The sequence below is a fragment of the Excalfactoria chinensis genome, chromosome 2 (assembly GCF_039878825.1).
Source record: "Excalfactoria chinensis isolate bCotChi1 chromosome 2, bCotChi1.hap2, whole genome shotgun sequence".
NCBI lineage: Eukaryota > Metazoa > Chordata > Aves > Galliformes > Phasianidae > Excalfactoria > Excalfactoria chinensis.
In genome coordinates this window covers 98,514,198-98,526,353 of record NC_092826.1, presented here as the reverse complement: position 1 = coordinate 98,526,353, position 12,156 = coordinate 98,514,198, and the positions used below count along the sequence as shown (strand labels likewise).

The 12,156-nt window shown below is 41.6% G+C and overlaps 1 protein-coding gene across 27 annotated transcripts in view; it reads left to right on the top strand.

Annotated features, from left to right (window-relative positions):
* Nucleotides 1-12,156, top strand: part of ARPP21 (cAMP regulated phosphoprotein 21) — a 126,458-nt gene that overhangs the window by 78,106 nt on the left and 36,196 nt on the right. For all 27 annotated transcript variants that reach the window (XM_072328816.1, XM_072328837.1, XM_072328835.1 and 24 more), the window contains 3 exons: nt 2,556-2,725; nt 4,823-4,927; nt 7,219-7,482. In XM_072328816.1, the coding sequence (XP_072184917.1) occupies nt 2,556-2,725; nt 4,823-4,927; nt 7,219-7,482 (539 nt within the window). The remainder of the gene's footprint in view (nt 1-2,555; nt 2,726-4,822; nt 4,928-7,218; nt 7,483-12,156) is intronic.

Here is a 12,156-nt window from a genome sequence, read left to right as displayed (position 1 = left end):
TCCTAACACTGTGTCCTTTAAGATCTTTGCTTCCTTTCACACTACTCACTGACTGCAAGCTTCTTAAAGGCATCCACATATGCTGTCAGCACCTCCCTGCTCTCATTACACTGCTCAGCTCCTTCTCAGGTGTTGGCAACTCACGCTTTTACATATTCACAGCCTCTTTCAACTTCTCAACTTCAGCTGTCTCCTTCCTCAGATAGAGAAGCTTCGACTTGCTTTGGGTAGGGATTGTTTATGCAGCTGTGTTCTTTTACTCTCCTTTTCACCTGCCTCACCAGTCTGCTTTACCCTTTAAAGGATTCCTCTTGACATGTTCTCTGACTTAACCCCTTTCACTGTTTAAGAGCATTTACATTTATTTCTTACTCCTTCAGATGGCATCGCAGTCTTTTGCCCTTCTATTTAGGCCACGGTTCATAACTTACATATGTCTTCCATATTGGCATCTGACCTCTCCTTTTTGTTGCCTACTTCAAAATTTCTTCTTAAAAGGTCTTTTTTATGTCTTTATAAGCATTTCCAGACCTTTTCACTTCTGGTCCTGTCATCCTTCACTGAGCTGCTATAAATGAAGCCTTCCTTGAAGGCTTCATTGCAGTGCCTGGCACATGCTTCAGGAGCCTGTTACCCTGCTCACCCAGTCCAGTTCCCTGTAGCCCACTTACTGCTTTTTGGATTCATTTTCTCTGTAAGCCTCTGCCAAAGTGGTTTTCCCTTTGGACAGCAGTCTGCAGCATTTCTGTTACACATGTTTTTCTTTGCAGCTTTGTGCCAGCAAAGTCAGTTGATTCATAAGAAGATCACATTTAACTCAACTTTTCCTGTCACTACCTCTTTTTCTTTGGTGGGCCTTGAGTCTTCCAAATCTGTGAGGAGACACCAGCTGGACGTGATTAAGTGTTAAATGCTGCACATTAACATTATTGTGGCCTTCTCCAGTCTCTAAAATACTTCTGCAACCTGAGACTCCCAAGTTGAGGAGGGAAAAAAAACCACAAATGTTTCTCTCTGTGCCATTTTCACCCAGAATCTATGCAACAACAAACAAGAAACCATCTAATGAACACACCTGACCCATGCCTCCCTTCCACTTTCTTTGATCTTTCCCTAACTTTCCCACTGCGAATATGGCTTAATCCAGAAAATGCTCGTACGTTGGTGAGGGAAGGAAGGCGAGGTTTCTTCATCTGGCTCTTCTCATGTGGTTCTGATCACAACAGTAAGAGGAAGGAACAAAAAAGCACCAAGCATTGAATAGATGGAATAGGCTGAGGCACTGCCTGTACTAAGGGAGGTATAAAAAACACAAGCTCTATACTTACTCAGTCATCACATTCCTCCAGATCTCCTGTTTTATCTCAGGTACTCCCACTTTCCTACATTCATTGCTATCACTTTGTGCCTAAAGCTTATTTTTTCTTATTTAAACCTATGTAATTAATTTGATTTATGAATTTCTGTTAGAAGTGAACTGAAGTCATGAAAGAATATGGCCTACAGAGGAAAACCATTTTGGTTTGGGGTTTTTTTTTTTGTTTGTTTGTTGTTTGTTTGGTTTTTGTTGGGTTTGTTGTTTTTTGGTTCTTTGTTTTTTTTTTTGGTAGGGCAATGACTTGGGCAAGGATAATTTTTATATATATATATATATATATATATATATTTTACTATTTGAAGGAAAAAGAGTTCAGCATCCTATGCACTGTTATGCACTTAGTGCCTTCTGCCTTTAGTAAAAATTGGGCTAGAATTTTTTTTCTTATTTAAGAGATTTCCATAGACATATTAACTGTTTCCTCCCTTATGACCTCCTGGGCTGTTAGGACACCACTCTCTAAAGAACAGCACTGTTACTACAGAGTGTAAATAAATTAGTAACAGTAGTTTATTTCTTGTATATCTGGGAAGTATGGTGTGTCAAGAGTGGTTGAATACACTTTACAGTTGCATCCACGAGGGTGGATAGTGATAGGACAGGGCGGAATGGTTTTAAACTGAAACAAGGGAGGTTTTCACCCAGAGGGTGCTGACACATTGGAACAGGTTGCCCAAGGAGGTTGTGGGTGCCCCATCCCTGGAGGCATTCAAGGTCAGGCTGGATGTGGCTCTGGGCAGCCTGGTCTGGTGGTTGAAACCAGATGATCATTGTGGTCCTTTTCAACTCAAGCCATTCTGTGATTCTACGATTTAATCTCCATTGTAAAGATGTAAAATGTACATAAACATCCTCTGCTTTCAGTGTTTGTTCCGGAGTTCAGTCTTAGTACAAATTGATTCATCACTGAATGATTTCCAGTAACCAAAGCACCTGAATCGTCTTATAGTCATGGCAACCTTCTACTCGCTCCTTGGGGGTTAGTACTGCCAAAACAAATATCAGTTATCTGCCTTGCCTGCAAGAAAAATAGATGGCTGATTATGTAATGAGAAAAAGAATCACTTTATTGCTGTAGCGGATTAACTACTGATCAGTTGGAGCAAGTCTGTGTCATATCATATAGAAAACAATCATTTTTTAAAATGTTCAGCAAAGGAAGTGTGTTTCGTTTCAGGTCAACCCTTTGTAAATCCTGATGGGACACCGGCAATATACAATCCTCCCAGCAGCCAGCCGACAATGAGGAGCCAGATGGTGGGACAGTCTCAGCAACAGCCTTCATCCCAGCAGCCTCAGCAGGTTCAACAGCCTCAGCAGCAAATGGCAAGTCACCTTGTCACACAGGTAGGTGTGGTGGCCATTGGACAAAGAAACAAAGCTCTCAGGGACATGGAAGATAACCAAAGGATTAGGGGAGGGAAGGGTGCAACTAGACAAAAAAGCTTTCTGTTCTTTTCTATTGAAGAAAACTGTGTATTTGCAGTGTGGATGAAACAGCTGGAGAAAGAAAGTTCCCTTTCAAATTGCATCTAAAGGATGGTTTCATTTTGAAAAGGACTGTTAAGCTAGTTGGGGTATGTCTATATAGTCTTGAAATTTCTTTTAGGGAAATGGCCGTGCAAATAGAAGCTGAAGCATTCATTTTCAGACTAGTGTAATTTGTAGTTCAGTACATATTGCTGAGAGCGGAGGCGTGGGAGCACAGATCTATATTGACTCTTTGCCAGCCACCTTTCCATGGCTTTGAAAATAAAGGCGAATGTATATTAATGGTTTCTCCTTCTTACTGTTTAATTACTCTCCACATTTTCTCTTATTTTCTCCACGTGTAGGCTTATACTGTACTAACAGCTACACTTAGCAAATGCGATCCCTAATGCTAATAGTGTAAAAAAGATTTAGAGTACTATTCTCATTATGGATCTCTCTTTTGGTAAGAAAGTTGAGGCATGCAACTTAGGTATACCATATGCAGAATATTTACACAGATCAGATAGACTCAGAGATTTTCATCATCACCGTTTCTGAGGTATCGTCTGCCAAGCTGAGGGCAGAACTGGAACCCAACCAGAATGATGGTGTGGGAGGAGAAGGTGGAGAATATGAACTGCAAACTTTGAAAACATTACTACTTGGTGGCAAGGGTTCTGTGCTTTCTCTGTGGCTCTGGCCCATCACACACAAATTTATCCTGATGCTGTGTGAACCGCTGTGGACCTTTTCCTGTCCCTTTCCACAACAGTAGGGTTGACTTCAAAAATTCAAGTACAGCTTAGGGCCCTGCTAACTCTCCCATTCAAGTTACATCAGGCCTGTGCTGTAGGAGGCTCTCTTGCAGCCCTACCTCATCAGAAACACCCCCAGGCATCTTCTGCCCTTGCCTCATACTCTGGGCATGACCCCACTCTGAGCAATAAGCTCTGGAGCTGCAGCAGTAGAGGGGAACTGCAACAGAGTTTAGGCTTAGTGCCATGGTGCTTCATCTCCCTGGACCCCGGATGGCCGTGGCACATGGCCAGTGATGGCTAAGCACAGGCAGCAGACCTTGGGTCTGGTTCAAACTGTACGCTGCAGGGTAGACTGCAAGGGAGGCAAATGGAATTGTTCCAGCAAGGAGCAGATATCCTACTTGTTCTAAGAGCAGCCAAGATCTACTCTACTTTTTGTGCTGTTATAATTTGGCACAGTTTCATCCCAGGTTCTCCTGAGTGACGTTTAAATTCACTGCAGTTGCTTTGATGTTACTGTGTTTGCACTGGTGTACATGGCTCTTGTTTCTTCATTTGGTCTCAGCAGTTTTAGAAGAAGGTGGTGATTCCAAACCTCTGTAAGAGTTGAGTGTAACGAGAGACGGAAATGAAAGAAATAGGAAAGCTGTTCAATGGCAACAGTGCTGTAGAAAATTATTCTTTCACTTAGGTAAACATCTGCTCTGGGCTGACAGACACGTCTCTGTCATTAATTTGCAGTCTGTTTTTTGCTAATTCTTCTTGCTATTACTTTCTGCCGAAGCAGCTTTACAGTCATTATACCTGTGCCTGTGACACACTGAGTTAAATCAGTCATTATCAGCAAAATCCAAATGTAAACTTACACTGTGCTGCTCTTCCATTTTATCTCTGTAAATTAAATGTAAAATTCTAATTTGGCTTTGCTTCACATCAGTAATAAGAATGTGTAGCTGTGGCTTTACTTAATCTAGCAGTCACCAAATATTAAGAAAATAAGGAGAAAAGTCTGTACTAAGGAATTGTTTGTGGAAAGCTAAAATGAGGACTAATATCACAGTACCTGACCTCTTGTTCTCTTCTGGCGATGAATCACCTGCATTTTCAGAGCTGTGTTTGAGACCTTTGTCCTCAGAAACAGAGTTTGTTGTTGTTGTTATCTCTTTTTCTAAGTGGGTTGTATTTATTGCCTTTCACTGTGTTTATTTTGCAGCCTGTTCAGGCAATGCAGCCATCTTCTCAATCAGTCCAATATCCAGCAGTTTCTTATCCTCCCCAGCACCTCCTGCCAGTCTCTCCAACGCAACAGTTTTCTGTGGTACTAAAGACTTCTGTATTTTCTTCCCTTGAAGTCGGGTGTGTGAGTATGAGTATGCTCAAGAGCATCTGGGGAGGACTGCGAGGGGTTTCCCCCATGAGAGCTCCAGCTAAATCCCTCTTGACCTTAATGTTTTTGAACACTGACAAGCATTTTGTAAGAATGCCCCCACTGGTTCTTGCTATCCAACCTGGCCAATGAAGCAGGAGCAGGGCTGTCAACCTAGTTAGTGGATCTTCAAGGAAACGGGTATTTGAGGTTTGGATACTATCCCCTTTATCTGCCCACAGCTGGAGAAGAGACCTCTAGGAAATCCTTTAATTTTATTTTATCAGTACATTAAATCTGCTGCCCAGATTTATTCCCTGATCATACCAGAGCACTTAAAAAACAGAGTATTGGTGAGCCAGCTGCCAAAGGTGCGATACTATCATGCATCACCGCTAATCACTAATGGCCCAAGTATAATAAAAATAAACAGAATGCAATTCTGGAGTCTGAATCTGGGTTGGTGCTTACAGGCCTAAGATTATACTGTTGTAAAATAAAGCTGACATTTTAAGGGGCACTGCAAGATCCTTGTTATTTTCCCTGGTAATCGTGCTTATGACCGATTTTTCTCAAGGTAGAGATGTCACATAGTTACAGTAAAGGATGGAAACAAAGCTGGATCCTTGCAGCTAGAATAGTATTGCTAATGCCTGGTAGATGAAGAGTACCACTTAAAGGATGAGAAAACATGTCTGGTGCTGAACAGAAGTTGGGTATCTCAGTGATAATTTCCTTGAGAAGTGTCTCCCATGCATCTCAGATTGTTCTAACAATAACCCTAAAATGTAAAAAGCCAAGTTTGACTATCATAATAGGGAAGTGTCCCCTTCTTCATTAAATTGTTAGTTCTATCAAATACAAAATTTGTCTATTTAATGTACGTTGCATGCACAATGTGTAAATTGTTGTGCAAATCCAAAGGCATTCCAGGCGCAATAAACTTTCTCATTGTTCGTAGTCATTTGCCATCCAGGCAACAAATATCCTGCCTTTTTAAAGAAATAACCTCAGATAGACCCATTATGTGTCTGAATATGGATGCAGAATGCCACTAAAGGTAATAACGATCTTTCTTATGCCTCCTGAAGATCCAGACAAGAGTGTTTAAAATGATTGCCCATAGTATCCTCTTGCAGAAGTAGAAGTCTGAATCTGTGGAGCAAGTGCTTATTGCTGTGTTCACTGCAAAACGCCTTGTTTTTCTATTTTGACAATTTCTGCAGGTATGAATACATTGTGCAGGGTGGCTTTGGAAAGTTAACACCACAGGAATGTCAACATAATCAAAGACAGTCTTTTTATAAACTGAAATTGATGTTTTAAATATAAAGGGGGGGGGGAATAAGAAATTTGCGTATTAGCACACAAGGTAGTTTTCTGACAGGTGTATTGCTATATAGAATACACTTTAATCTTGGATATTTGAAAGTCTTGTAATCTGGGCGCAAATGAAGCTGCATAGATTCACGTTTATAAATCTTTGACCTTCACGGAATAAACTTCAGAGCTGATTTTCAATGAATCTTTTTGCAAGACTGAGCAGATACTGTCTAGAATCCTTCTGTCATTACCAGCATGTAACAAGACCTAGGTCCATTGACTTAACATGGTATGTTCATCCTACCATAGACTTTTCTTCCCCTCTGCAGTCAAATAAAGCACTTGTTTCTTTTCAACACTGAATTAGAAGTCTTGAAATAAGAACCAAAGGCTTAGCTTTTTTACCTTCTCTGGGTTTGCAACCTTGGATTATCAAAACGGTCCAAAAAGGAAAAGATCTGCACCTGAATTCTACTGAATTCCTGTTGGGATCATTTTGAAACACAGGTGAAATTACGACTGTGTCTTTGGATGAGGAATTTTGTGTTTGGCGAAAAGGTATTCATCATAAAGTTACTTTCATGCCCTTTTTATTGAAAATGTCATCTTCTGAACACTGTAAAGTTCACTGACATTTAGGGGGAAAAAAAGGACATGGGGAGGGTGAAAGCCAAAATAATTGGCTTTTGTGTCAGGCCATGCCAACCACCTTGCAGCCTTTGTCAAAACATTTATAGTCATTTTCATTTTAATTGCCTCCATTTTTTCTAGATATTTCTGCAAGGTTTGGCACTTACTTAAGCTGAGCAACTTCTTTTCCCCTCATGTTCTGTTTGAACCTATTTTGTTTTGTTGATTTGCTTAAACGCCTGCTGCAGACATCATGTCTACATCGTTTTCTACTGACTTTTGCCCTGCAGAGAGATGACATGACCACCCAGTTTAACCAGATGAGCTTAAGTCGTCAGTCATCTGGAGACAACCCCGAATCGCCTTCTGGTCCGGTCTACCCGTCACCCATTCTACAGCAGCCTGCCCAGCAGACGGGTTACATCATGGCTTCCCCAACTCAACAGCTTCCCCCAGGAGGCTTTACAGGTTCAGGTCCACCAGTGTCCCAGCAAGTGCTGCAGCCGCCACCGCCACCCCAGGGCTTTGTGCAACAGCCACCACCACCTGCTCAGGTAGGCAGAACCATTTTTTCTTTCTATTGCCAGTGCGGCACGGTGCTCATTGTAAAATTAGAAAGACAATAGTAAAAATATTCTCCTTGGTTCTTGGTTTTTATTTTGACTTTTTTCCTGCCTCGGTAAAGGTTTAGCAGATTTTCAGGCAGCAGGAAGTTTGCAAAGCCTCTATCGTTTCCGGGGTTTCAGCAATTTCTTCCTTATCCCCCAAGTATTTTCTGAACATATGTTTGAACTACAGGACACATCTGCAGATGAATGTGGAGGAGGAGGGTAAGTAAATATCCATAGTCCTTTTTCCCTGTGTATATAAAGAGCAGCATACGCACCAGCCCAGGTAGTCGTTAATCATATTTAATTGACTTGAGCATGTGAGATGTCACAGATCAGTAACTTTTACTGTCTTCTTGAAGACTGATAATGTTTTTCTGTTCACTACCAAACATCTCTACTTGTCTCCTGGGTACCTTTACAGAATATTGGAAGTGATTACTGTCAAGAAGTAAAATGCACAGATGACTTTCTGGCCTGTTATCAAGGCATACACTTGAAAAAGCCAAATTTCTTATCCAATTATAGATAGAATTTTAAAGTAGAGTTTAAATCAAGTTATTAAAGCTATGTCTCCTGTTCTTTTATCTTTTTGAAGAAAGTATTCAAAAAATAGTTAAACCTCATTATTTATTTAGTGCAAAAGGAATTTAAATTCTAGTGTTTCTTTGCTTTTAACTTCCTACCAAAACTCCGTCATTGTCTTCATTATTACAATTCCACGTTGCCATATTACTGAAGAATTTGTGCTGTTATAGTACTTTAAGTGGGCTAAAGATACAGCGCCTCGCTAATTAACAAAAGAAACGAAATACTAATGCTCACATCCCACAGAGGACTGTGACATCCCTTGTATCAGTGCTTTATAAACTCTGCATCCAGTTTTCTGAGAAAAGGCCTATGAAAAATAATATTTAAGAGCTTGAATTTAGAACAGTGCCTTTTTTTCTTTTTTTTTCTTTTTTTTTCTTTTTCTTTTTTTTTTTTTTTTAATGGAAAAGACTACTAGGAAAGGATTTCATTGTCAAATGCAGAATCCTGTTCTAAATTTCGAGATGAAAAGATGACCTGAAAAGCAGAATCCCCTAATGCATTCCTCACCCGGCCCAGGCCGTGATTTTATAGTTGAATATGCAGGGGCTGTCCAGCAGTCTTTCCTCACATCTAACTCCCGGTGTCTTCAGTGCTTTCAAGCATCATTTAACCAAGCCTTACGACACTTCTGGTGACCCACATCACTCGAGTGCTTCTGCAGCACTCATGGCACATGTGGAACATCTTATTCTGGATGTCATCTCCAAGCAAGTGGAAGAAAAGAAGGTTATCAGGAGTAGCAACATGGATTCACCAAGGGGAAATCATGCTTGACCAACCCGGTAGCCCCCTGTGATGTCATGACCATCTGAGTAAATGAGGAGAAAGCAGTGGATGTTGTCTACCTTGATGTCAGCAAGGCTTTTAACACTGTCTCCCATAACATCCTTGTAGGTAAGCTTAGGCAGTGTGGGGTAGATGAGTGGGCAGTGAGGTGGCTTGAGAACTGGCTGACTGTCAGAACTCAGAGGGTTATGATCAGTGGTGTGGTTAGAGGCCTGAAGATAGCGGTGTTCCTCAGGGTCTGGTACTGGGTCTGGTCTGGTTCAACATCTTCATCAACAGCCTGGATGAAGGTGTAGAGTCCACCCTCATTATGTTTGCTGATAATATGAAGCTGGGAGGAATGGCTGACACACCAGAAGGCTGTGCTGCCATTCAGTGAGACTTGGGTAGGCTGGAGAGTTGGGCAGAGAGAAACCTGATGAGGTTCAACGAGGACAAGTGTAGGATCCTATACCTGGGAAGGAATAACCGCATGCATCAGTACAGGTTAGGGACTGACCTGCTGGAAGGGAGCTCTGTGGAGAAGGATCTAGGAGTCATGGTGGGCAACAGAGGGTGACCATGAGTCAGCAGTGTGCACTTGTGGCCAAGAAGACCAGTGGTATCCTGGAGTGCATTAAAAAGAATGTGGGCAGCAGTTCAAGGGAGGTTTTCCTCCCTCTCTACTCTCTCTACTCTCTCTACTCTGGTGAGGCTACACCTGGAATACTGCGTCCAGTTCTGGCCTCCTCAGTTCAAGAACAACAGGGAACTTCTAGAGTGAGTCCAGTGGAGGGCTACAAAAATGGTGAGGTGACTAGAGCACTTCCCTCACAAGGAAAGGCTGAGACCTGAGACTGTTCATTGTGAAGAAAATAAGACTGACTGATCAGTGTTTATATTTTTCTGAGCTTCCTTCACAGCCACGTTCTGAACACTGTCGTGCATTGGTCATCTGAGGCTGAGTGGTGAGACCTCACCTTGGTGATGGGTATACTGGGTGCAAGATCTTTACCCAGACTGGTTTAGTGTCTCTTCGTGAAGCTGTATTCTCTCATTACTTGTTCTATTGTTAGTGGTGAGGCAGAAACTCTCTGTAAGGATGTAAGGAGGAGGTGACTTTTTATCTGTAGGCTGGTATAGGACCAGTACTGTGCTAATAGTGTGTCTAGTGGCTTCTATCTCTGTCCATACCCCAAATGTGGTGCATACACAGACATTCCTCCTGCATCATAATATGTTGGAGAGTTACTGAAGGCAAAAGAAATATCTTCTGGGTTTGCAGAAACTTTCATTATTTCATCTAGAAATTATTCATCCCCACAGAGTGGTACAAAGGTGTGAATCTCAGAGCTGTCAGCTTCCTCTGTGTCTGTTGCACGTGCACACCATTCTGGAGATGAATGGTGGTATTGTTCCAAAAAGTCCATCTTTTTCAGACACCTGTGTGGAAGAAGGCATGCAGAGGTGCATGCGCTGCCCGTGCCTGTATATTGTGAAAGTACAGTCTTGGTCTGCTGGGGAGGGAAGCAGGACAGAAGCTTTTTTCCCATTAGAATACACAGATGGGAAATCCTGATGTAGAATATGGCATGGTGGTTTGGTTTGTGTGCTACTCATAGCATGTGTAGGGCAAATGGGGTCTCTCTCTTATAGAAAGATAACCAAAGCCTTGAGAAGTAGTTTGTCTATTGCAAGTGCCCTTACCAGCCTTACCAGTTCAGTTTGCTGGGCAGGGCAGCTATACCATGTTGCCCTTCCCCACTCGCAGCACAACTTGACTGTGGCGCTGGCTTCCCCCCAGTCTGAATCCCTTATTACTCTTTTGGGCTTAGATGCAACACTAGGCTGGTTTCAGATGCCAAGTCAGGACATCTGAGAGAGTCTTTAAAACAAAAAGAGTGATAGAGGTAGTAATGCTTGCAAACATTGTGATGCATTAATCAATGCAAAGCAATCAATGTAAAAGCACTTTTATATCTTGAATGTTTCTTTTTGGATTTATACCAGTAAAAAGGAGGCTTGACTCTAATGGCTAATTAGTTCCCATAAATGCATTGCTTGTAAGGTTCTAGTGGATTGGCTGCAGAGCCTTCTGTGCTCTCAGAAAATGAGAGCAACAAAAAAATTTGGGTAGAAGTACTGTGAGTGTGAGTGTTTCCTTTGTGAGCTGAAAGGAGAAGCAGGAAAAGCTCTCCAAGCCTACAAACCTAAAGGTACTGTTTTTTATTATTAGCTTTTGTATCAAAGTTCAAATAAATACGGCTGTACGGCCGCACTCTGAGATTCTGTATCAAAGCAGAAGCAGACTTGAGTTTGGAAGAGCTTGCCTAAGAAGTGATGAGAGGACCCCTTATACATCTTATGCTGCATCTTTCCTTCCAGCTGTTCTTCAGTTTAACAACCAAGTCATGATTTAATAACCTGAAAATAGCAATCTGTCTTTGTTCAGCCAGCTGGCAAAAAAACCCTTAGTCTGTGTTTGCTGAAAGAGACTTTTAGTAGCAAATTCCTATTTGCTTTCTCTATCACAAATACCAATCATCTTTACTTTCTCAATTTTCTTCTGTCTGATGATTCTTCTGTAGCACTTAGGGGCTCAAGCACTTCCAATAAAGGCCCACGTTACTTTTTCGGGAGCGTTCTCTCATTGGTTCTTGTCATTGCTCAACATTTGCTGCTTCTTGTTTCTGCCTTGGCAAATGAAGAGATGGGAAAAACTATAAATACCATGATAATGACAAGGCATACACTCATTTAAGTTGCTTCTACCTCTAGCTCTTCGGGAAAATGATATCCAAAAGTGAGTTAGTACAAATTCTTGGAGAGGCTGGGAGAAGTGATACAAGTTGAAGGATTTTTCACCTGAATTAATTTTGCCATCATTCATTTGAGATGGCTCTTTTCAGAGTCCCACCTCCTAGAAACTCTGTAGCTACCGTAAGGCAAAATCTTTGTTCTTAGCATGGCTCCTATAGGAGACATGAAAAAAAGTTGGGAGTCAATTTGAAGGCAGAATTCCTAAGTGTGGATGGGTCTTAATGATCTGATACAGTTGTATTGGTGGAAATGCCTGCAGGTGTTGCACACAGGCCATTATTATTTGTTACTATTCTTGCAGCTATTGTGGAGGGAAGAGAGAAATGCTTAATGATAGACACAGCCCAGTCAGTAACTATACAGGAAAGAAATGCTTCAAGACGTTATTGTGGTTTCTGTTGTCTTTTCTCCAATTTTAGGTAATCATAGCTGCCATTAGCA